Source organism: Thamnophis sirtalis, unplaced genomic scaffold (genome assembly GCF_051295495.1).
Source record: "Thamnophis sirtalis isolate CommonGarterSnake01/CBP01778 unplaced genomic scaffold, rThaSir2_p1.2 scaffold_3, whole genome shotgun sequence".
NCBI classification, from domain to species: Eukaryota; Metazoa; Chordata; class Lepidosauria; order Squamata; family Natricidae; genus Thamnophis; species Thamnophis sirtalis.
Genome location: NW_028261383.1, coordinates 156,005,685 through 156,032,792, shown reverse-complemented (window position 1 = coordinate 156,032,792; position 27,108 = coordinate 156,005,685). Strand labels below are relative to the sequence as shown.

The 27,108-nt window shown below is 40.3% G+C and overlaps 1 protein-coding gene across 1 annotated transcript; it reads left to right on the top strand.

Moving 5' to 3' along the window:
• The first annotated feature begins 5,621 nt into the window (after positions 1 to 5,621).
• On the top strand, positions 5,622 to 25,584 carry PRR13 (proline rich 13). The gene is made up of 4 exons (XM_014067492.2): positions 5,622 to 5,712; positions 17,859 to 17,898; positions 19,062 to 19,462; positions 22,684 to 25,584. Exons 2-4 carry the CDS (start codon positions 17,880 to 17,882, stop codon positions 22,720 to 22,722), a joined length of 459 nt encoding a protein of 152 aa, XP_013922967.1. The 5' UTR covers positions 5,622 to 5,712; positions 17,859 to 17,879; the 3' UTR covers positions 22,723 to 25,584.
• The last annotated feature ends 1,524 nt before the right edge of the window (positions 25,585 to 27,108 follow it).

Genomic DNA, 27,108 nt, shown 5'->3' with positions numbered 1-27,108 from the left:
GACAGGAATGAGATAAGTGTATTTAGGATTTGGGGAGATGAGAATGGTTTATAATGTATCCTTGCTTGCTCATCTCGTCAGCCTGATCGTACACTCTCAGCGTATAGAAATCTATTTATTTCCTTAGGCTTAGGAACAGCTAAAGAAAAGCTTGTACGGGTCTTAACTGAAATGAGTTCTCTTCTGCAGAAGCTCAGCCTTACATGTCTTATTTCACTGCTAGCGCTACTTCTCCAGCCCATTACATCTAAGTTCGGGCTTCATTGGCTTGTAAAAATCTAAGATCTCTCTGTTCTCTTCTTTTCCATTTTCTACAAATCAAATAAAAAGTAGGCAAGATTTATATGCTGCTTTCAGAATTATGAAAAGGCGCTTGTCCATTTAACTTATATTATACATTGGACAAAATGCTCACAATGGAAAAAATGACTAAGCTTCTTTATTTTCAAGAAAGCATCCTGTAACATTTTCCAACACAAAGCTACACTCTGTTGGTACACATTATCCTCAATCACCACAGAGCCTTAGTTCGAACAAATCCATCAATAGCTTTTAACACCCACTCCTCTTCATATTTTTATCTGACATTGCCTGATCAGCAAAGCAAGACTTAATCTAGGAGTTGCCATTTTAATTTTCCATAACAGTATTTCAGGATGCAATGGAAAATGAATCTGGTAACTTCCAAATTTAACAACCACTAGTAGAGGGGGCCTTTAGGAAATTCTTTGGCATGCACAGGTGTCCATGTATACATGCACACACTCAATGAGAAGACTATATGTTGCTGATGTTGGTTGTGGAGAAAAATAGATCTTCTACTGAGCTTAGATTTAGCCACATACTTAATTTTATAATAATCTCTCCACTTGCTTGCCAAGAGCTTCTGAAACCTGGAGTTAGGACTACCAGAGGAAAAAGAGGTAATAACCCGTGTTTTTGCATTTTTTGGATGAGTCTGTTTACTTCTGGCCATGTTCTGCAAACACCAGCTGCCCTGTTGTTATTTATTTCTTTACATTGTTTGTAGTCTATGCTAGTTCTAAGATCCTGGGCAATTTACAACATTCCAAATTATATACATGATATAATATGTGTGTGTGTGTGTGTGTGTGTTGCATTTGTGCTGATAATTAAATAGAGACTGTGACACAATACATACATATATACATACACACACATATACATACACACACACACATTTCTCTGTGTGTATACACACAAACAGCTAACACACACAGTATATATACACAAACACACAAACATATACATGATGTATAAAATATACTAGAAAGCCATAATAAATTAAACCAAACAGACTAATGTAAAACACCTCACCACTACTCTTTCATAGCCCATTGAAATAAAATGGTTTTCATAATCTGATCAGAAGAAAGCCATATTAAGATCACCAAGTCTTCCTCCTGAACTAGTATGTATAACATTGTGATTTATTCATTTGATTTATATTCAGTTGAACTATACATTTTGTCAACTACCATACTTAGTTTCTGTCAACAGTTGGGTAGACAGTTGTGCCTGGTTGTTCTACACCAGTCTTTTTCAAACTTTGCTCTCAGGACTGCTTCCCACATTTAAGAATCCCAAAAGAGCTTTTGTATATATGTTACATTTATCTATATTTACCACATTAACAATGAACATTGATGCTTGTGTAGAACATTGAATCGCATAAAATAGCAATATTAAACTCCTTAGATGATTAATACAAATAAAAATATTCATAAAAGTCTTATAAACAAAGAAAAATAAGTAATAAAAATAGAATAACAGAGTTGGAAGGGACCTTGAAGGTGTTGTACTCCAACCCCCTGCTTAGGCAGGAAACCCTATACCACTTCAGACAAATGGTCATCCAACATCTTCGTAAAAACTTCCAGTGTTGGAGCATTCACAACTTCTGGAGACAAGTTGTTCCACTGATTGTTGTCAGGAAATTTCTCTTCAGTCTAAGTTGCCTCTCTCATTGATTAGTTTCCGCCCATAGTCTCAAGTCCCCTAATCATCTTTGTTGCTCTTCTCTGCATTCTTTCTAGAGTTTCAACATCTTTTTTTACATCATGGCAACCAAAACTGAATGCAGTATTCCAAGTGTGGCCTTACCAAGGCATTATAAAGTGGTATTAACACTTCACGTGATCTTGATTCTATCCCTCCGTTTATGCAGCCTAGAACTGTGTTGGCTTTTTTGGCAGCTGCTGCACACTGCTGGCTCATATTTAAGTGGTTGTCCACTAAGACTCCAAGATCCCTCTCAGTTACTACTATTGAACGAGGTATCACACATACTGTACCTGTGCATTTCATTTTTCTTGCCCAAATGTAGAACCTTACTTTTCTTCACCATTGAATTTCATTTTGTTAGATAGTGCCCAATGTTCAAGTCTGTCAAGTCTGTCAAGTGATATTGTTCTAAATTTTTGCAAATTTCTTCAATATCTGGCAAGTTGTTTTGGTTTTGTGGACTCTTCAGGGTGTTTTGGGAGATTCTTGGATCACACTTTAAGAAACTCTGGCCTATAGAAAAGCATCCAAGTTTTGTGTGTGTGTGTGTATTTTACATGTTTGTTAATAAAAAATTTTTTTTAAAAAAAGCATCCAATCAGTCTAATATCAATACCTGGGGAGATCCTGGAAAAGATAATCAAAAAGCAGATCTGCGAACAACTAGAACAGTGGTTCTCAACCTTCCCAATGCCACAACCCTTTAATATAGTTCCTCATGTTGTGTGACCCCCAACCATAGGAACCAGTGTCTCAGTTTCTAACACCATCGAAAATATGTGTTTTCCGATGGCCTTAGGCCAGGGGTCTGCAATCTTAAACATTCAAAGAGCCACTTGGGCCTGTTTCCCAGAGAAAACAAAATACAGGGAAACTCGATGTTACTCACTCCCACTGAGTCACTTGACTCCCCCCTAGCTTCCCAGGTTTTGTGACTATTTTCTATGGGAAATACACACACACACACATACACATTTCTCCCTCTCCCCTTCTCTCTTTCTCCCTCTCCTTCCCTAATCTCTTTATGTCTCTCCCTCTTCTCCATCTCTCATTCTCCCTCTCCCATCTCTCTCTCTCCCTCCCTCTCATCTTTCTCCCTCCCTCCATTTCTCTCTTTTTCCCTCTCTCCCTTCCTCCCCCTCTCTCATTTTTCTCCCTCCTTCTCCCCATCACTCTCTCTCCTTCTCTCCCTACCTCCTATCTCTCTCCCTCTCTCTCTCTGCTGAGGAACAAACGCCAGCCATGGTGGAGGCCTCTCTTCAGGTGACCCTCCTCCCTCTCTCACAATCCCCCGGCCTTGCTGTGTCATCCCTCCCTCTCACACGAGAGCCCGAGATGCGGAGCAGCGCTGCGAAGTTCCGACGCTCCGGCCCTGACTGAAAGCAGAGCGCCGCGGCCAGACGACCCGGCGTGACAGGCAGGGGCTGTTGGGCGGCTCTCCCCCCGCACGTTCCCCGCGGCAGCCGCTTCCCTAGTTCCACTGAGCCGCCACTCCAGGCCCCGCTCGTAGTGCCGGTCGAAGAAGCGGGACTCGGTGCCGAGGGCGCGCACGTCCGGGTGGCCGCGGATAAACTCCAGCACGGCGCAGGTGCTGCCCTTCTTGACGCCCACAATCAGCGCGTGCGGGAGCCGCTTGGCCACCGCTGCCTTGGCCTAGTTGCTCCCGCCGTCCCCGTCGCCCGCCGGCCGGGCCGAGGGGGCGGGCGGGTCGTGGGCGCAGGGCAACGGGGCAGGCGCGCCACTCCTGCAGAAGTTTCTTGCGGGCGGGGGGGGGGGCGCAACAGAGGAACAGCGGGCTGTAGCAGAGGCAGGTGCCCGACAGCGAGAGCAGCGCGCCCAGCAGAAGCGCCCGGCAGCGCCGTAGCCGCCGTCTCCGCCGGTCGAGCGCCATGGCTCCCCGGCCAGCACCAGGCGACCCACAGGTGGAGAACCGCTGAACTAGAAACAACTAAAGTGATAACTAGTAGCCAGCACGGGTTTGTTAAAAACAGGTCATGCCAAAACCATCTTATTTTATTCTTTGATAAAGTCACTAAATTAGTAGACCGGTGAAATGCTGTGGACATACTATACTTAGATTTCAGTAAGGCATTTGACAAAGTAGACAATCTACTTGATAAGCTAGAAAAATGTGGAATAGACAACATCATCACCAGATGGATTTAATGGTACTGCATCCACATGGTAAGAAGCAGCTGGGTACCACATGGTTCCTTCTCTTCTCAGGCCCAGTACTCTTCAATATCTTTCTAAATGACTTAGATAAGGGAATGGGGGATGCAGATTTGCAGATGATACTAAACTAAATGGAATAGCCAACAACCCAAAAGACAAACTCAGGATCCAAAAAGATGTTGACAAACTTGAACAATGGGCCCTATCCAACAAAATGAATTTTAATGTGGAGAAAAGCAAAGCTTTACATTTAGGCAGGAAAAATCAAAGATATAAGTATAGATTAGGCGAGACCTGGCTCAAAAACAGTAACTGTGAGAGGGACCTTGGAGTCCTAGTGGATGATCACTTGAATATGATATGAGCCAGCAATGTGCAGTCATTGCCAAAAAAGCTAATGCAGTCCTGGTTTGTATAAACAGCCGCATAGAATGAAGATCATGTGACATATTACTGTCGCTTTACAAAACCCTAGTAAGACAACACATGGAATACTGCAACTAATTTTGGTCACCATTCTACAAAAAAAAATGTTGAGACCTTGGAAAAAGTTCATAGAAGAGCAACTAAGCTGATCAAAGGCCTGGAGACTAAACCATTTGAAGAATGGCTGCAGGTTTTGGGTCTAAAGAAAAGAAGAACTAGCAGTATTCCAGTATTTGAGGGGCTGCCACAAAGAAGAGGGGGGTCAAATAATTCTCTAATGCACCAGAGGGCAGGACAAGAAATAGCAGTTGGAAACTGATCAGAGAGAAGCAACCTGAAATTAAGGAGAAACTTCCTAGCAGTGAGGACAATTAACCAGTGAAACAACTTGCCTTCAGAAATTATGGGCGCTCCATAACCGGAGACTTTTAAGAAGAGACTGGACAGTAACTTGTCTGAGATTTCATAGGTTCTCATGCTTGAGCATGGGGCTGGACTAGAAGATCTCCAAGGTCCCTTCCAGCTAACTTCTACTTCCTCCTCTTCCAATTCAAATTCTATTCTATTCTGGAAGGAGGCAGTAACAAGCCATCTTAATTAAGAAAACGACCATGCGTTACTGATTTAAATATTTAGAATAGCAATGGATGCCAGTGAGGCCACAGTGGCTCTCGTTTCCCCCTTCGGCCATCCCTCGGTTGGCGTTTGCAGTTTCAAAGCGCTGCACTTTATACAACGCCCTTTTCCCGTTCACGTGCAAGTTCTATCTCAAGATTTGAACGGAAACAAAGGAGGTGCATGTCCATTTAAAATTTTTAAACCGGACCACAACTGTTTATAGCAACGGAACCTCTTATAACGCTGTTCCTTCCTGCAATTCCTGCTCTAAAAGCTAGGAGAAGAAGGCGGGGGTGCTGGAGACGTGACTTTTTGACGGACATCCCTTCCGACCAATGGAAAGTTTGGAAAGAAGCGCGCTGAGCCAATGAGACCGAGCAATTTGGAAATGGTGTCAGGTGCAAAGGGATCCAGGAAGTGATAGTTGGAGCAGTTAAGAGAGTGCTGCCGCAGGGAGAGACACTAAAGGTAGTTAACTCTTATTTGGATGGGATTGTTTGTTTGGGATCGTCTTCTTTTCTGAAGGAAAATGGGTGTTGTTTCTCCTGTGGGTGTGGACATAAGGGATGACACATTTAGCCATGGCTAGTTTAAACCACCTTTTATTTAAACTACTTGCTGGGTTCTCAAGACGTAGGATCAACAAACTAATTTCATGCATGGATTCAATTTGCACCTCTTGAGAACCCAGAGTGCGGCTAAATATAACTGGGAACGGGTCTTGCACATTTAAATGGAAATGCAATTTTCAGGACATCCTTGCTGAGGCTAAATCCACCTCGGTTAATCATCTGATCGAGTTGGATTTACCCTATTTTTACTTCTTAAATTACAGTAATGGGATTGCCATGCCCAGAAAATGAAGTATTGGCATCTTTTTAGAAAGTAAAATTGGAATCTTAGAGCTGTGTTTTTCAAATTTGGCAATAATAAGATGTGTGGTCTTCAATTTCCAGAATTCCCCAGCAAAAGCATGCTGGTGGAGGAATTCTTGGAATTCAGGTCCACACATCTTTAAGTTGCCAAGGTTGAATAACACAAATGTAAAGCTATGACCCATCTTTAAAACTAAGGAATACAGTTAGGTTATTAGTAATCATAAGCACACTAATATTTTAGAGCACTTAACTAATAATCCTGGTGATGAATTTTTAGTAACCCATGCAAACGTGTGAGACTATCTAATCCTAAAAGTGAGGATTTTTAACTGATGAATCCTACCGGAAGTTCACTTACAGAGCCGGGGAACTATAGCCCTTTTATGACTTGTGGACTTCAACTCCCAGAATTTCTGAGCCAGTCATGCTGGTTTAGGAATTCTGGGAGTTGAAGTCCATAGGTCATAAAAGGGCCATAATTCTCCACCTCTGCCTTCAAGTATCATAGATTCTTAAAGAGGCCTGTACTAAAATTCCAGATGTTAGAAGCAGACTCATTGAGTTTATGTAGATCAAATGATGTGAAGGAGGAATAATTTTGGAGAAACCAAAAAGCAAGGAAGATACAAAAAGTATTGGGAAATCCGCTCCCATTTCTGAGCATGTTCAGCAAATGCAGGATGCTGGCTGACTATTGGAGGCTGCTGAAAATTGAGAGGAGGATGGCATGGAACAGCCTGGGAGTGGGTGGGCACAGCTGGCTGAGCTTTAGCAGGCATACGATATACACTGTCACGTGTTGTTTCTAGTTCCACTCACTGTTGTTTAATGTCAACAGTGTAAGTACATCCTATGTAAAAGAGTATAGGGAGTCTGTGTTGGGCAAATAAGAGCAAGATATGAGAGAGTGGAAAAAGTAAAGGAGAGGAGATGTTAAAATTATACAATGAAGGACGTGGGTCTGCAGAATCATAGATTGGAAGAGGCTATGAAGTGCTAGAATCCCAATTAAAGCACCCCTACCAAAGCTATATAATCTCTGCTTGAAGCCTTCCAATGAAAGATGTCTCCTAGCCATCTGGGTATTTAGACCCACTGTCAAACTGTTCTTATTGGTATCTTTCTTAAAGTGTAGAACTAGTAGTGTACAGATACTCCAGGTGGGACTGACCAATCAAATTACCAGTAACGATTATTTCGTGTAATTTGGAATCTATTTTTGTGGATGCATCCTGAAATGACATTTGCCTTTTTTTCTAGTTACACAGTACTTGACTTACATTGAGTTGCCAAACAATCACTATTCGAAGATTATATATAGCCTTCTGCTCTGGACATTATGGCAAAAAGTTTCCTTAGATCTCATAAAATGGAGTTTTATTTTTTTTTCCTACATCAAATAATGTAGTCTAAACACTTGGGCAGATTGTAGAAATTGAGACAATGATTCTAATTACAATAATAGTGTAGGGAAAAAAAATCTGATTCAACTTTTTTTTAATCCCACATTTCTCTCTGATCAAGAGGGAAGGAAGTAGTATAGAACTGTAGCCTTGTTAGTTTAATTATAGTCTATACTGATTGCCAGGTGACTTCATTCATGGTCTCTGAATTTCAACTGAATTCTTCCCCTCTTTGATTTCCTTCTCATTTGCTTGAGCATTCTTATTGTAGGCATGTGCTTGCTAGTTTTGTATAAACATTTCAGAACTTCCTTAATTTTGTGGACTTGATTGATCAAAATGTGATTTTATTTGTGATCTATAAAAGCTCAACCTCATATTGGAAGACTCAATCTTCTCATCAGCAATAGCAGGAGAAGAAAGTAGAATTAATGCAAATACTTCAGCACAAAACTACAGAGTATTATAGAGTCCACAAGAAAGAGTTGGCTGCTTTGTTCTAGCACAGGGTGTCAAACTCGATTTCATTGAGTTCTTCCTGTACCTTTCTCCTACTCCTGCTCTTCCTCTTCCCCTTCCTACCCTCTCTCCTCCTCTTTCTCTCCTTTCCATCCTCCTCTCCTTACCTCTTTCTTTTCACCCTTCTCTACTTTCTTCCTTCCTCCTCTCCTTCCCCTTCCTTCTTCCCTTACCTCTCCTTTGCTCCTACTCTTCCTCTTTCCCTTCCTACCCTCTCTCCTTCCTTTTCTCTCCCTTCCATCTTCCTTTCCTTTCCCTTCTCCCTCCCTCCCTTCTCTACTTTCCTCCTTCCTCCTCTCCTTCCCCTTCCTTCTTCCCGTACCTTTCTCCTACTCCTGCTCTTCTTCTTCCCCTTTCTACCCTCTCTTCTCCTCTTTCTCTCCTTTCCATCCTCCTCTCCTTACCTCTTTCTTCTTTCCCCTGTCTTCCTTTCATTCTCTCCTCCTCTCTCCCTTTCTTTTTCTATTGTTGTTGGTGTGTCTATTTTAAATCTCAGTTTATGTTTCCTTGGGATGGTACTTCCGCCAACCCAGATATAATTTAGTATCATTTCTTATTCCCTTACCTTTGCTAATCTATCCTAACTATATTTCCCCCCACAGACACACTTTGTATCTCTCTATTGTATATATATTTATATATTTGATACACACAACATTAAAAAACCACAAAAAAACCACAACAAATATATGTTATAAAAAATATATAAGCTGTTTACAAAAAGCTTTTGTGCATCTCTTCCATTAATTCATATTAATTCGAATGTCTTAACTCAAATATTTACTATATTAACATCATCATACCTCCACTTTTAGTTGACTACAGTTATTTAAACATCCTTCATCCTTAAATATACCAAGATTCAATCCATAACCACATACTGGCATTTCATTTACTTATTTATAAAATCCTCCATTAACATTAAGTCCTCATATCCTGTTTTAGCTAAACATCCATAATATTTAATACCAAAAATTTCTAATCATGTATATAATTTGTTATCATTCTCCTTTCTTTATTTAATTATATCCTATATCATAGCATTTTCCCCCTATTAGTTAAGATTTAACTCTATATAGTTTTATTTTATTTTTTTATAATAATTATTGTTGTTATTAATAATCTTTATATATAGTCCAAAGATATTTCTAACCTTCCCTTGTCATATCCAATTATTACTTATCATATCAACTCAACATTGTATACATTACTATCATCATCAATTTTTATTTAACTATACCTATTACAAATGGATTTAACTAAGTTTAGCTAATTTTGAATTAAACTCTTCCATCTATCAACCTGTATCTCTCCAATAACAGAATAATCTTATATCTGCTGCCATTTGTGGATCCAATTCTCCAAACATCTTTATAAACAAGTCCATACGAAGAAATCTTTGCACCTTCTTGTCTGTAGTGCCTCTCATATAATGTTGACGCCCTCTTTTTATTTCCTTTATCAGCTTGTCTTTAATTCTCAGCAGTGGTATCAAATGTTTGTCAAATAGTATTTCATAAACTATAAATTCTTTGATGTTTCCTTCTCCTCCTGTGCCCTGTCTTTTGAAGTAGATTTTTTCTCCATTTAACTCCTCTTCAAACATTCCATTCTTTCCTCCCTTGGAAGTAAACCAATTGTCACGAATATCAACAAGTTCAGATTCTTTATCTCCGTCATTCTTATTTTGTATTTATAGCAATAGCAGTAGACTTATATACCGCTTCATAGGCCTTTCAGGCCTCTCTAAGCGGTTTACAGAGAGTCAGCATATTGCCCCCAACAATCCGGGTCCTCATTTTACCCACCTTGGAAGGATGGAAGGCTGAGTCAACCCTGAGCCGGTGAGATTTGAACCGCTGACCTGCTGATCTAGCAGTAGCCTGCAGTGCTGCATTTAACCACTGCGCCACCTTGGCTCTGTATTTGAAAAACATCCTCAGTTTTTTCCTCATACTTTGTTGCCAAAAACACCAAATAATCCAATTTTCTCTGAATTCTGTCTTCTGTATCAGACAGCGTCTGTAGGGCTGAAAGAATCACTTGAAAAGACGCTTGAATAGACGCCATGTTTATACGCAGTTAGTATTCTTTCTTAGGAGCTCTGAGGTATTTGCAAGTAAAAGCAGACTGAAAACTGTACAATCTTATCAGATCTTAAGCCAAAACAACCAAGCAATAAAAGTGTCAAGATGTAAACAGCCAAGTTATAGTGAATTGGTTTACAGCCCACTTGCAGAAAATCAGAAGAGATGTTGGAGTAATCTATCCATTATCCGTGTGAATAACATTTAAAGAGTAAGATAACCACTGTCCAAAACCATTAAAAAGATCAAAATCGCCGCTAGATTCTTCTATTCTTTAATTTAAATTAGTTTGAATTTTTAGGCAGTCCGTTTTTCTCTAAACAATAAAATGTTCTTACCAGCTGGAAACACTTTCTCTTTCTTTAGGGCTGTTTGCAGTTTCAATAGCCTTGTGGCTAATCCGGAAGTCACTGGCAAAGAGGGTTTTCCTGGGTCCCCAGAGATTTTGCGAACATCTCTGGGACCACTGGGTCTCCCCCTACCTTTCACTGTCTCTTCGGGACAGCTTGGGTCCAAAAAAGAACCGTCCAGATGCTCCGGTATAGATGGGCATTCAGGAGCAGCCTGAAAGTCCGTCTTCACACTGCTAAGCCCCGCCTTCTCTCCCAAAGTCCACAAGTCTTAAAGCTCCAAGTTTAGCTACCCTTGTTCTAGACCAGGGGTTTCCAACCCTTAGCAGCGGCATGTCAGAAACCGGGCCATGCAAACAAGCAAAGCCCCATCTGCGGGATGCAGGCTTTGCATGCAAAACCACATCCCCTCCAGTCCGTGGGAAAAGTTTCTATCCATGTAACTGGTCCCTGGTGCCCCAAAGGTTGGGGATTGTTACTCCAGACCAGTGGTAGTCAACCTGGTCCCTACCACCCACTAGTGGGCGCTCCAGCTTTCATAGTGGACGGTAGGGGTTTGCTGTAACTCTGCTTTATAAATTTTATAAAGTAAAGTTACTTCCCTACTTTATAAATCACTATTACTGTGGAACATGTGGGCGGTTAGAAAATTTTACTACTAACAGATACAAAAGTGGGCGGTAGGTATAAAAAGGTTGACTACCCTGCTCTAGACTATGAAATAACTTAGTGTTAAGTTGAGGCTGGTCTCCCTGTTACAGAGAGGAGGGAACTTAAAACACTTGTTTTTACAATAACCCTTAAGAGATTTTACAAAAAAAAATAGTGATAGTTTACAATTAAGATTATATCTAGGCTGCAAAAATCCAGATGATCACTACACAGCAGCAAAGAGTTTTTGCCATCTGATTTTTTTTCCAGTCCTTTAATTATATACAGGTACCTTGATATACCTTGATTCACAACCATTTGTTTAGTGACCATTTGAACAATAGCACTGAAAAAAGTGACTTATGACCTGTTTTCACACTTAAGTCTTGTAGCATCCCTGTGGTTCACATGATCAGCATATGGGCACTTAACAACTGGCATATATTTATGACAGTTGCACTGTCTCGTGGTCATGTAATCACAATTTTAAAGCTTCCTATCTGGCTTCCAAATAGCAGAGTCAGTGGGGGAAGTTAGATCTGCTTAACAGCTGCATGATTGACTAAGCAACTGCAGTGATTTGCTTAATAACTGTGGCAAAAAGCTTGTAAAATGAGGTGCAACTCACTTAAGTGCCTTGCTTAGCAAGAGAAATGTTGACCTCCGTTGTGGTCTTAAGTTGAGGACTACCTGTATGAATGTTTGTAAGTACTTAAAACTGCAAAGTGGGAATTGGTCTATCTTTGGCTATTTGAATAACTTTCTTTCCCCTATTGTTTCTGTTTGTCCAGTAAGATCTGACAGTGGGCATATTTGTTTATTATTAATCAAGTTTTTATGGCTGCCCATCTCATGGAAATTGAGCAGCATGCAACAATCTCACAAGATAAATATAAAACATTTTTTTCCTCAAATCATTACAGTTAGTTATTAAGAAACATTAACAACTACAAAAGTAGAAGTAAACAAGAAAAGGAAAAATAATAATTGGTAGGATATCACTCATTGGCCTTACAAGTGCATTCATCCCTTGAGGTCCTGAGATCCCATTCTTAAAACAACATCATCTGATGGAATCCCAGCAATATGTCTTCTCTGTCATGGGCCTTATTCCCAACCCTCTCATCTTTTGAGCCTTGAAGATCTTTTCCCAGGTGTTGGATTAGGAAATACTAGTAGATGCTGCTGGTTTTTTTAAAATTAGTTTGCTATCGCCAAGTTTTTGCTTTCTTATGGATGGCTTTTGCTATACTGAATTTGACAAAGTAGACTACAGCCTACTTCTTGGTAAGAAGATATAGATGGCGTCACCACCAGATGGATTCACAATTAGCTGACCAACTACACTCAATGTGTACTCCTCAAAGGAACTACATCTTTATGGAGGGAAGCATGGAGAGGGGTACCTCAACGTTTGGTTTTTGGCCCAGTGCTCTTCAACATCTTCATAAATGATCTAAATGAGGGGATGGAAGGAGAACTCATTAAATTTGTAGAAGATACCAAGCTGAGGGTGGGAAATAGCCAACACTTTAGAAGATAGGTTCAACATTGAGAAAGGTCTTTTCAGACTTGACATTAGTCCCTCTCCAACAAGATACAGTTCAATGGTGGGAAAAGTAAGGCCCTGCATTTAGACAGGGAAAGGCAAATGCATAGGTATAGTATATAGATCTGCAAACCTATGGAACACATGCCACAGGTGGCACACAGAGTCCACTCTGCAGGCATGCAAGCCATCACCCCAGATCAACTCCACCATGCACGCATGCATGCCTCTTGCCAGCCAGCTTTTTTTCGGGTCTCTGTAACGCATGCACAGGGTGGGATGCATGCATCGGGAGGGGCATTTTTGCTCCCAGGAGGCTGCAGGGAGGCCTACTAGGCCCAAAACAGGGAGCATGGGGAATCTATGTGCATGCACAGGGGATGGGGGAAGCACAGAGGTCACGCATGGATGCGCAGGGATGGGCTTGTAGGGGGGGCGCTGCACATTGCATTATGGATGCGGGCATGGGCGTTTGCTGTCGTGCACACACTTTCGGCATGTGACAACAAAAAGGTAATAGATAGTACCTGGCTCAACAATAGTAATTGGGATAGGGAATCTATGAATCCTAGTGGGCTATTACATAAGTATGAACCAGCAGTGTACTGCAGCTGTCAAAAAAAAAAGCCAGTGCAGTCCTAAGCTGCAACAACAGGGGAATAGCATCAAGACAAGGAGTGATAGTACTGATTTACACCATGCTTGTGAGACCACACTTAGAATACTGCAACCAGTTATTGTCATCACGATGCAAAAAAGATGTTGAGAACCTGGAAAGTGTGTAGCGAAAAGCAACAAAGATGATAAAGGATCTGGAGGCTAAATCATATGACAAATGGTTGAGGGAACTAGGTATGTCTAGCCTATTGAAGAGAAGGATTGAGGGGAACATATGTAATAGCTGTCTTCTAATACTTGGGCCTTCACAAAGAGGGGATTGACTTACTCTCTAGGGTATCAAAGGGCAGGACAAGAAGTAATGGGTGGAAGCTTGTTAAAGAGAGATCCAAACTAGAAGTAAAGATAATTTTTCTGACAGAGTAATTAATCGGTGGAATAGTTTGCTTCCTGGGTGTGTGGGTGCCCCATCACTGTAGGTTTTCAAAAATAGATTGGACAACCATCTGACTGGGATAATATAAGACTGCTGCCTTGAGCAGGGAGTTGGACTAGAAGACCTCCGGACTACCTTCCAGCCCCTATGAATCTAGGATTCTGTTTTTTATGAATATTGATTATTTATTTGTATACCATCAAAAGTTGTGATGAGAAAGGTGGCTTTTAAATGTGATTAATGAATAAACATTTCAGATATAAATCATACCTAAAAACTTAGTGTCTTGGACAAAGCCTTCAATTCAGAACCTTCATGAGCTAGTTTGTTGTGCTAGGCATTTCCCTTGTTAACATCCTGCCTTAAACAAGCCTTTTTATTCTCTCAACATACTTGTTGAATTATGAAGGGATAATATTAGTTTTAATAATGGCGGAAGAGCGATTGAAATGATGTAGATCATGGGTCCTCAAACTACGGCCTAGAGGCCTCGTGTGGCCCGCCGAAGCCATTAATCTGGCCCATACCAGACCAGGAGGCTGCTCCACCCACATCACCCCACCCACCCTTCGGCAGAGCACAGAACTTACCTCCACGGGCTGGAACTGAAAGGTAAGGCCAACAATTTTGGCCTGCAGAGACGTTCTATAGGTGGGGGAGGTGGAAAATGAGGCACACAGATGCCCAGGAGGCCCAAAAATGGGTGAAAATGGCCCATTTTTCACCTACCTTACCCCCAGAAGATAAAGATAGATAGACAGAAATGGGGGGGGGGGCAGAGAAAGAGGGGAGGGAGATTTCTCAATTTCCTTGGGGCTGAGAAGAATTACGACAAAACTGAGTTTCCTGAAGTGGACCACTAGACTCCTAAACAACTGAAAAAATGATCTAGTAAAAAGAAAAGGCAACCAAAAGAGCAACATGCAAACAAAAGCAAATGAAACACCCCCAGAAGCAAAACAAATTAGGTTAATCTGTATGCATTGTTCAACGGACTGTTAAATTGGCCACGCCCACCTATTCACAAGACTTAGCCATACCCACCCAGTCACATGACCACCTAGCCACGCCCACCCAGCCAGTCTGCCCCCCCCCCAACAGTCTGAGTGACTCTGAATTGGCCCCCTGTTTAAAACGTTTGAGGAGCCCTGATATAGATAAAGCCTTTTCTTTTTCAGCACTATAGACTTGCTGCTTCCTTAGCTGCAAATATTGGTTCCTGACCTGCAACATTTGGGGGTGGGTGGGTTATGCACTTAGTACTTTAAAGCCAAAATTCCTACAATAGCAGCAGTGCAAATGTTCATAGAGAAAAAAGTGTATACATTAACAATGACCATTTCAGGGCTCTGTAGTGTATTTCAATGCAGAAATTGCCAATGAGGGAATCATCCTGCCTAAGGGGATGAGGATTTGTTAGAATGGCATTTGCAGTCAGTTTCTCCCTATAGCAAGACTTTAGTAAAGAGTTTGCATAAGAAGCAAATTGTAATGGAGGATCTAAATATATTTGGCAGGAAAATTGTTAACCTTTCTGGATTCAGTAAGTGAAAAAGAGTGGGGCTTTTTATCCTGCCTCAGTCTAATGCAGAGTAATTTATGTAGCTTTCTTGGCCAGGTTTCAGTCATGTATTCTTTTAGTCTAATTGCAATAACAAAATTGATTTACTTTGATGGAGATGTATTGGTCGATGCGTGTTCCCATCATTTGGTCTTGGAACATTAAGACCTTAAAACCGGAGGATGCTAATTCTATTTTGTCCTTTTAAATGTTGTTTTGAGTATACATGAGCGCAATTAGAAATGAAAAGCTGTAATATTTATTGTGGAATTGTAAGGACATTGTTGAAAGAAAGTAACATTTTGTATTTAAATCATTTCATGGATACCTTAATGACTTCATGGCCAAAAGGAATTCTAAACATTGAAATAATGTATTTCTTGCCCTGAATGTTCAGTTCAATATTAAATGTTTTAATCTCATTTAGATAACACACCAATGCTAGGATTTCTAAAATGGTTTAAGGAAAGGAAAGCCTGTAGTTATACTAATGGGGAATATAAGAAATAATATTTCATGGCCCCTTGAGATGAAAAAGGATGTGGGTGAGAAAAAAACAAAAGGCAATAGTTCCTGCTGCAGGAAAGATATGATATAATGTGTTTAGGAAGAAAAAAAAAGGGCAGCAAATGTAGTCAAAGACTAAGGAATAGATCAGAAAAAGACAGAAGAAAATGTAGAATATTTGTGTAGAAATAAAAGAATTGTTTTCAAAGTGGATGAAAATGGCTAAAGAAGGAACCTTTAGCAGAGGCAATGGAACTAAAAATAAACGTGCTGAACTTATTTTATTTAAGTGATTATTTTGTATCTGGCCTTTCATTCACCAATTCAATGTGTCATCTTCTTCCTCTTTTTTCCTCACAATAATAATTATGTGGGGAAAGTTCAGCAGAGAGAGAGAGGGAGGGAGGGAGAGAGAGAGAGAGAGACCTAATTTAAATATAGTGAGGGGGAAATATGATGGTGTTTTTTTAGAAATAAGTTTGGGAATGATAGTGAGATGTCAAAAACAGAGTTGAAATGTACATTGCAAATGTTTGGGTTTGAGGAAAAGTTATTTTAAACAAATCTTGGTACTGTGAATTTGTTGAACAAGACTGCAGATGTAGATGGTGTAGATAAAAAAAAAAGTTCAGTTATGAAATTTTGTATATGGAATGGCTTGGGCATGTTGGGAGAAACGATTCAAGAGGTAACAATGAACAAAATGTGGGAAGCGTTCTGCAACTTTATGCCAGAAAGTTTGCAAACTGTCTGATTGTGACATATAAAATTTATTACATTTTTTTTTAATTCAGAAAAAGCATATAATAAAATGGGTAGACTTGACTTGAATTATGGAACATACAAAATAGTTGAAAATGGAATATGGATTAGAAAATAACTGGGTCTGACTGAAAATGGAGTGAATAATTGCAAGTTATACATAATTGGTAAACCCTAGAGCAAGGGGGTGAATTTGTATATCTTGGTGGAAACTTGCCAAAGATGGGAAAATGACAAGCAACATCAACGAAGGAGGCTAGATCTGCTTAACAACCACATAATTCATTTAACAACAGCAGCGAATCGCTTAACAAACATGGCTTAAAAAGATAATAAATCAGGCATGATTCAACAGCCGCTTTACTTAGCAACAGAAATTCTGGTCCCAATTGTGGTTGTAAGTCGAGGACTGCCTGTCTATGAAGGAAGTGTAAAAACTGAGAAAGTTATGGCTGAAGGAGACCCCAAAAAGAGCAAAAGGCAATGTGGTGCATGAGCTTAGTGGAAGCAAAGATGGTTTCAAGGATAGAAAAGTAGAAAAGACTATAAAGTGAATGGCATTTAGATTGCTCTTTTTTGTTATCGCCTGTCTTTAATTTCTTTTGTTTACTACAACTTGATATTTTTCTGCATTTCGCATAGCCTGATTTATCTCAAAAGGGAATAAAACATGGGTAGTTTCTCAAAATTCAAAAGGTTTCTTTTTTTTTAAATAATTCTCCAAACCTATTGAGAGTTTTGCATGAAACATGAATATTAGAAAACTTCATCCCATTTTTTTAAACTGCTTTCTTGTATTTGGGTGCATTTTCTATCCTGCTGTGAAGGATATTGTTTAAATCGGTATGAGTAAGAACTACAAATACTAAAATATATATATGAAAAAATATGTCAAGAATCCTGAAATTCACACTGTGCTGTTTTCCCAAATTACTTGTTGCTGAATTTATACATCATATTTTTGTACTAGGGGGGGAGGGGAGGGCAGATGGGAGGAGGTTCTTCATGAGATGTGTGAAATCAACCACAATTGTTTATAACTCACGATTTATGGTTTGGCTTTATAAATGAAACAGGCCACTATAATTTGTTCCAAACCATGATGAAAACAAACGATGTATATCTAAAATACATAGATGTACACCTGCCATGTGCAACTTGACCCTGGAGAAAGATTAAATTGAAAAGGGCTTCAATGCATGTTTCACTAGAGGTGGTTTGGGCAGTACTGACGGCCAATTTTAATTTTACATTGTTGGTCTTACTTTTGTGTCTTTTTCCTTCAATTGGCAGATTGTTCTCTTGTGAAGGACCATGTGGGATCCCAATGCAGGTAAAAAAGGGAAGGCGATTTAATGGGATTTGCTAGGATACTTCTCTAAAAGCCCAAATTGAGTACAGTGTGTCATTGCCTATTAAATCTCTCTGGGCAAGTAGTTGGCCTCGTGACTGGAGGCTTTAATGGAGACCAGCCTTTGGCAGCTACCCATAAAGGTTTGGAATGCAGGATCCTTGCTGAATTAATACATTTGTTGCCATGGTCTCTCTGTCTCTCTCTGTCTCCCCACCCCCGTAATAACTTAAATGCCATTTTGTTGATGTCTCCTAACATTGTCAATGTAACAGCATTAGCACATTGGTGGCAAAAATCTTGCAAATTTCCTGTGGAAAGGAAATCTGTCCAGAAGCAACGCTGCAGGCATTTATGGCCGGTTGCAATTAACTTCAGCCAGCCCACTTCCTGCAGCCGAATTAGTCTGTCTCCAGTAATCTGTGGAAGAACTTCCTGTATGTTTTCCTTACTGCTGCCTGCCAGATAAATTTCACCATTGGCTCATTTGGATTTTTCCTTTTAAGAGAGGTGCTTAAGGTTGAAACCCACAAACACGGAGGAATCCTTTGCCGTGGTCTCTGAGACATTCACCCCCAATTTGCCCTAAAAGATGGAACTTAAGATAACCTCATTTGCTAATGTGGGGGAGAGGGGATAGTTTCATAATTTGGTTAGCTTTGGATAAATTCTATTTACAAAAACAAAAACCACCCAAGCCAAAGCATCTTTATGATGTTGCTCAAAGAGCAAAAGCATTTGCAATTGCCATTGGGTAAGAATCTGCTGTATCGAGGGGTTTTACAGTTATCACTGAGCGCACTATAAAATTGTGGGGAAAATAGGAGCTGGTGCTATTTGCATCCATCATGAGTTGAGGATGATAACTAACTAGCCTTTCCCAGTCTGATCTTAATCCAAATGTATTGGGCTTTCTCAAAACGGTCAGACGGTGTCATGGAATACCCCAGTTTAGCAGCATTCTGGGTGCAGCAGGTGAGGAAGGAATTGAGTTTTGTATATAGAATATATAAGCTACAAAATATAACCAGGAATTCTGTGAGCAAATTAGCCCTTCATTTGATAGGCATTCTACAAAGATGGCTACAGCTGGATTTGTTTCACCAAGTAACAGATATATTGTTTCTTCTTACCTTTCATTTTAGGGCAGCCAGGTGCCTTCCCCGGAGCAGCACATCCCCCCAACCCTTCTTACCCAGGTGGCTTCAATCCTGCATACCCACCTCCTGTGAACCCTGCATTCCCTCCAGCACCTATGCCTGCTGGCCCCTGCCCTGTTCCCCCAGTAGGGATCCCAGGGCAACCTGCCTATCCCCCTGGCCATCCCATTCAGCCCCCGTATCCTGGTCATCAGCCTATCCTACCTGGTGGTCCTTTTCCCCCACTTGTTCCTGGGATGCCAGGAGGAATCGGAGTCAATCCATTGATGCCCGGGGCTGCTGCTGTGGGCGCCTACCCGATGGACAAGAAAGCTGCTAAAAAGATGAAGAAGAAGATGAAGAAGGCACACAAAATGAATAAACCACACCACAAGGGGCATGGAAAGGTCAGTAGAGAAGAGTGAGATGGCAAACCTAGGCTGTACAGGTAGTCTTTGATTTATGACCACAATTGAGCCCAAACTTTCTGTTGCTAAAAACGAGCTTTTCCCCCCATTTTGTGACCTTTCTTGTCACAGTTGTTAAGTGAATCACTGCAGTTAGTAACACAGTTGTTAAGTGAACCTGGCTTCCCTGTCGACCTTTGCTTATCAGAAGGCTGCAAAAGGTGATCACACGACCCTGGCACACTGCAACCGTCATAAATACGAGTCATAAATACAAGCTAAGCACCTGAACTTTGATTACGTGACTGTGGGGATGCTGCAAAGGTCATAAGTGTGAAAAACGGTCATGTCACTTTTTTTCCATGCCATTGTAACTTCAAATGGTCACTCAAAGAACTGTTGTAAGTTGAGGACTATCTGTATTGGGCAGTGGTGGGATTCAAATTTTTTTACTACTGGTTCTGTGGGCATGGCTTCATGGGCATGGCAGGAGAAGGTTACTGCAAAATCCCCATTCGCTCCCCACCCCACTAACCTGCTTTCCAGCTCTGTTCTCCTGTTCAGGGCAACAGAAGAAGACTAGCTAGGAGGCAATGGGGGCAGGGGCAGCCTGTTTGCCGGTTCTCCAAAGTACTCAAAATTTCTGTTACCGGTTCTCCAGAACCTGGCTGGATGCCACGTTTGGTATTGTGAATGATGATTTATTTCCAACTGCCGCCAAAGTATATTTTTGTCGCAAATCTGTATCTTCCGTTTTCTGAAAATCTCAAAGGCTTGTTTGATTTGGATCCATATTTGGGATCTGGGATTAATTCCTTGGCTCCTTGGTAGTGGAGGTAGAGGAGGAGGAGGAACAGAGGAACATGTTGTTTTGGGGATGGGGAGAGGGGAAGCATTGCTCAATGAGGTTTGATTCCTGGTTTACACTGGGGCTATGCATGAAGGAACATTTCAGAAGCAGTCAATGTACCAATTAGCACAGAAGTGACAATCTGAAACAGAGGCTGCTTTTGTTGTCCTGGCTGCGTTCCAAAGAACTGATCAACACCATTGGTGTTGGCTGAAGAGAGAGCTCCACGTGCAGATATCAGCATTTGGATTGGGAGGGGCGGCTATTCACGCCTTACTGATTGGGCTCTCTTGTTCCATGTCTAATAACTAGAGACCCCCCCATAGGGCAATCTTGAAAAGCCCACATTTATTTTACTCGATATCGAACGGCCATTCCACCACCACCCCCAGCACATTTCTACAATCAAAGGACTACATTTTGCTTTTTGAAAAAAAAAAAAAAATTAACTTAATATGATTACGTTCACTCATTAGATCCATACAACCACATGGAATGAAAATACATCTTCTAAAGTTCTCTTTTAAAACGACTCTCCGGGTTGGTGTGCACTATAAAACTAGAAAAGGAATAACGCTTCATTCTAGAAAAAATGATAACTATGTTATTTATTAATAATTAGCAGAGAAGACACCTAGAAAGGTCCTGGCTAAAAGCCAAGAATGATCTGATCAGACCTAGGTAGGAACTTGGGTTTGATCCTACACTTTGAATATAAGAACAATCATCAGTATTTTTTTCTGTTCATATGGTCACCCAGATTTTTTTTAAGAGAGTGATAGGCTTGGACATTATTTGTTGGGCCACTGTGAGAAATGTTCAAAATATCCAGAGGATCAAATTGCTTAGATTTGCTTGGAGTTTGCCACCACAAGCTGGACATCTCCTCGTGAGATTATGTAAACCTTGTCTAATTAAAGTTACCCGGGAGGAGTAACTTGTTAATCTTAAAGAAGTTGGTAGAGTTGTTTGTGATGTTAGTCCTGCCACCAGTGGTTCGGACCATCCCTTTGCTTGCTGGTGAACATCACCAGGGAGGTACCAAAAGGCTGTGTCAGAGCAGTAGTCAATGCATCCTTGAAAGAAGGAATGCTTCTGTCTGCTTTGAAAGAGGTGATGGTGCACTCTTTCCCCAGGAAGCCATTGCTTGGCCCGGCATATTAGGTAACTATCATCCAGTCTCCAACTTTTTTTGTAGGGAGGAGTCGGCACTGTTCCATAGAGGAATAGGGGTCTAAGGGGAAGATACTAGGCAGTGGTAGGGAAGAGTGGAGATGCTACATCCTAGGGCTCTCCACTGTGCAACAGGGTTCAAAACATTCTTCCTTAAGTGATATCTGTTTAAAGTGCTCTCTCTCTCCCTCCCTCTCCTCCCCATCCAATTCTTAGCTTAGGAGGTTTTGATTGAACCTGGATACTGTTTGAATCTAGATGAGGAAAAAGGCTCAGGCCTGATCCCAGCCAGGCAAGTGCCAGGAACCTTCCAATGACTTGGCTACTACTGACCTATAGATCTCTTCCACAGTAGAGTTGGAAAAAATGCAGGGTAATGGATATGAAATACATGTAGGACTGGCAGAAGAGATTTGTTGGGATAATAAAAAAAGCAGGAAATAGACACGCCAGAGTATGTGAAATAGGCTTCACCACCACCAACCTGTTTCATAATAATTGCCTTGCTGCTTATACCACTGTGAAACTGTGTTTTATTCTTTTGCCATTCTGTTAAGCTGTCCAGAAAACATTGTTGGATAGTCATATAAATGAATTCAGTTCTACAAGTATGACTGAGACCTTGCAAAATAGCTTTCTACTCTATTGAGCATTAATGAGCATAATAATCTACTCTATTTAGCATTAATTAATGACTTGCAGAAGTGACAAGGAATTAATGGGATTTTTAAATTTATTTTAGATTTTTAAATTTTATTTGTATTAATATCTCAAGCTGGCAAACATGCCTTATACCCCACCCTGTTTTCCTAACAAGAACCTGTGAGTTGGGTTGAAAAGAGTGACTTGCCCAAAGTCACCCAACCAGCTTTTATGCCTAAGGCAGGACTAGAACTCAAGTCTCCTGGTTTCCAGCCTGATGCCTTAACCACTAAATGAAACTTTTTAGATTTTTTTTTTTACTTGCAATCTTTGCTGGTAAAAAAAAAGCTGCCTTACTTCTAATGTACAAATAGATAGATGTTGATGTTAAAGTGCTCAGCCTCACCCCCAGATATTTAGAATGTGGTAATAGTGGTGGTACTCAGAAAGGAGAAGTGTGCTATAAAACAAATGTGTATGCATAAAAATAAATATAGCTGTTTTATGTCATAATTATCCACACTTGACAATTGAAAACTTTCTCTCTTCTTTTCAGCATTCCTCCTCCTCTTCCAGCAGCAGTGACTCTGACTGACATCTCCCTACTTTCCAGCTGCATCCTTTTCCACCATGGCTGATCCTTGCACTGCTCTTCCTGCATTCATAGAAAATTCACTAGATTGGTTACTTACTAGATAAAAATGACATCTGCTTAATTTTTGTCTGCCCCTCCAAGATGGCCAGTCATCAGGCTTATCCATAGGACTAGTGCCTGCTGATTAACCAGCCTGCTATGATCAGCTGTTTGGGAGGCTAGAGCACGATTGGCTCCAAAGCAGTATATCTGCACCTTTTGGCAATTGTGATTTCATTTCTGCAGCCAATCAAATCATCTCCTGGCACTCCAAATGTTTTATTGGGAACTAACCAAATGATTATTTTGAGGTTGGTTGGGAGGTCCAAATCCACCCAAGTGCTTTTAAAAATTATTGTTCACCAAAGTAGTTCTTGAATGTACGTAGTGCCTGGAAAAAGGACAAAAAAGGAGCGATTGCTCAATATTATAACTGCGTTTGGAAAGTGTTGCTTATTTAATATAAACTAGAATAATCCGCTTTCAAAGAAATCACAAAATGTGCTGAATCAGGGATAATGGCATGACTGTATGCATGCAGAAATTTATTGTGAGATTTCCTTCTCGGTCACTCAGAAATATACATACATTCATGTATTTATGGCATATTTTAGAAAGCTTAATTTCTCTAGCATACAAATATTTTGGTGGCTCAGGGTTTGCTTCAAAGAAACACTTTTTCATGGCTGCGATCTTCGTTTGCTTGAAGTTTGTATTTGTGATAGCAGTATCTTAGTAAATTGCTCCAGGGTATTGAAAGATCATACTACATACATATTGCATGATATGTTCCAAACTTCTGCATTTGGAAGAAGCATTTTCTCATTCATCAGTTCAACATTGCTGATGCCCCATTTAAACTGGCTACTTATATAATACTTAGATGTGTTTCTAAAATGAAAGGAGAAGATTGCAGTTAGCCAGTTTTTAAAGAGAAAAAAACACAACCACATCATTATCCAGCATGGCACAATTTGAGATTTGCATTGGACATCCAATAATCTTGGGTGGGGATTCAAAAGCCCCTCCAGAAGTACCCACCAAATTATAGCATTTAATGGGACAAAAATACATAAAATATATTGGAAATAACTTTAGTAATTGTGTTAATAATCAGGTTTAAGTAAAGGGATTAGTATGTAAATAAAAAAACTTTATTATGTACATTCCAGCTCAGTTTGCATCTTGCAATGCATGTCAGAAAGACTAAACAAAAATGTTACAGCTATCATTCCTGAAAACTCTGTCTACCCCTAAGTTGCACAATGCCTACAAGATTGAACTTAAAAGAATCATGTCTTGTTAGAAATGTGTTCTATTTTACAGATTCTTTTTCTGGCCAGTGACAATAATTACAAGTCTGATTTTTGCTTGTCCTAAAATTGCTCCTCCCTTGATAAAGAGACTTTGGCTTTAATGCTCAGTCTGAATTGTAGTGTGTTACTTTATACGTATAAAATAAAACTCCAGAAAAGAATCAAAATCAAATTAGTGTTTATAAAATGTATCTTAACAAATGCTCTTCTGTTCTTGGCTTGAAGTTCATGTCAATGCCGTTTTGGCATTACCTTCCAGAATGCAATTAAACCAAGGAATATGGATTGTCAGAAGAGAGCTAGAAGGGACCTTGGAGGTCCTTCTAGTCCAAACTCCTGCTCAAGCATGAGACCCTATACCATTTCAGACAGGTGGCTATCCACTATCCAGTCTTTTCTTAAAAACCTCAGTGATGAAGCACCCACAACTTCTGAAGGCAAGCTGTTCCACTGGTTAATTGTCCTCACTGTTAGGAAGTTTCTCCTTAGTTCCAGGTTGCTTCTCTCCTTGATTAGTTTCCATCCATTGTTTCTTTTCATGCCTTCTGGTGAATTCTGCTAGCTCAGAATCCAATTAAAGTTGGGGCAAGCAGTATTTTTGTGGTTGGGATAGAAAAAGTTGTAGTCCTCGGCTTGTGACCACAATTGAGACTGAATCTTCTATCACTAAATAATGTGATATTTAAGTGAGTTGGGTCTGATTTTATCTCTTTTTTTTTTGCCATGGTCTTAAATGAATCCAGCTCCTTCCCCCCCACCCCTTTGACTTTGGAAATGGCAAACTTCACAAATGGCAAACATGTGACTCCAGGATGACTGCAACCCATCATAAATGCTGTTTATGTTGCTCGGCAAGCATGTGGATTTTGATCATGTGACCGTGGAGACACTTCAAAAGTGTAAGCGTCATTTATAAGTCACTTTTTCCAGTGCTATCGTAACTTTGAAAAAAATGGTCATAAGTTGAGGACTATGTATATTTATTTTTCAGCTGTTAGTGGCTGTAGGAGAGAAGCAGCAATGGTATTGGAATGATTACAGCTATAATTTTCAGTCCCTTTTGGAATATGTGCGGCTTTAAAAAAAAAAAAAAATTGAACCTACCAAAGGGCTTATTGCCTCATTTCACTCCTTTTATTTTTCACACACACACTTCCAAATCACACCATGGTGGTTTGGAATTTGTGCTTCTGAAATTTTACCTCTGTTTTGGAAAGGCTCTGGGTCTCAGAAAGGGATTGGGCCCTGTATGGCTCAAGGACTGAAAGCTGCCCACTCTTTAACAAAAGGAACTCAATACATTGAAAAAAAAAGAATTAAAGAGGAACAAATTAGGCTTTGTAAAAACAATTCCAGGATCCGTCTTCTTTTTGGTAGAAGGCAATGATTTATCTGTTTGTTATCATGTTGTATCTTGTTTTGCAAAAAGTATAAAGGACTCCTTTGATGAGGAGGCCTGGAAATAAAGTTACTGATTATTTCTAATTAAATAAATAATTTTATTTTATTGGAATGGTTCCTTTTTTTCCAAAGTCATCTGGCCTTCATAAACCACACAACTATTTTATATTAAGCAAAGTAATATTGTTCTTAAATGGAAATTATTCCTAAGCAAGTACCGTGTTTCCCCGAAAATAAGACAGGGTCTCATTTTCTTTGAACCGAAATAAGCACTTGGCCTTAGTTTCAGGGAGGTCTTATTACTTTTGAGGTGCAGGAGGCAGTGAGCATGGTCACCTCCTGGCTGCTGCTGTGTTGCAATATTTTTGGGGAGGGCTTATTTTTGGGGGAAGGGCTTATTTTAGCGCATGCACTCAAAAGCCCGATTGGGCTTATTATCCGGGGAGTTCTTATTTTCAGGGAAACAGGGTACAAACAGAATTTTTAATCCTCCCAAAATGTCTATAAAGGAGAGCAGTGATGACAAAGAATATAATACTGGTATATCGATACAAGCCAAATTCCTTATTATAGAGGGGGGAAATGTCTTATTGTGAATGCAGTCTTCTTTAGGCCAAAGAGATTTTAAATCAATACTCCACCAGCAAGGGGGAAAAAAAACTTTTGAAATACATTTATTTTAGTCCCTGTTTTCATCCTCCAAACAATTTTTCTTTTTAAAAGAGGAAATGTGGAGGTGGCAGGAAGAGAGGAGCCTAGAAGCTGGGATGTGTGCACCATGCAAATATGCACAAAATATTAAGGCAGCCATAAAAGCTATCTGAAATACCAATATTATGCTAATAGTATTGAAAATATAGTTTAACTGTGGCAGGGCTAAAAAAAATGCCCCAAAAGATAAACCCTTACATTTCTAGCAAGAAATTTCTGGAATAATTTTGAGAATAGCCTTTTTTCTAGTTGCCTTGTAAATAGCCTTGTTACTTGTTGGCACCATGAATTTCCATCTGTAGCAAGGATGCTTGGATGATATTTAAGCAGATTCCTAAACACTCAACACTTGTGCTAAGGGCAAGTAGCCTAGCTCCGATCTTCAATCATAGGGGTGGAATGCTCCCCTGTGCTACCACCAACTATGTAATCACAACTTCTCTATTTTGCTGGTAGTGATCGGTCTCCGGGTCATTCCCAGTAAGATAATTCAGAAGAAAGCAACTGTCCTCAACTATCAAAATCAATCACAACTTGCCTATTGTAAAGGAATGAGCTGTTTGATTGAGCAGTCAACTCTATCATGCCCTCCACTTGTGCTAGAGGAGGGGTGTCAAACTCACATCGTCATGTGACATATTTGACTTTTCCCTTCGCTGAAGTGGGAGTGGGCGTAGCCGGTGCATGATGCATCCGGCCTACAGGCCGCAAGTTTTACACCCCTGTGCTAGAGGAAGAATCATGCCTCTCATTGACCCCCCATCCCAGCTTAGCTCATGAGCCAAGACTGCGGCACTGCTTCCTCAAGAAACACCAGGCCTCCAGTGGCCATCACCCTGTCCCTTTTCTTGACTGGCAGACCTTTCTGTGCTCTTCCCTCTGATTATCCTTTTAGCCGCTGTTCTAATTTTTCTAATCA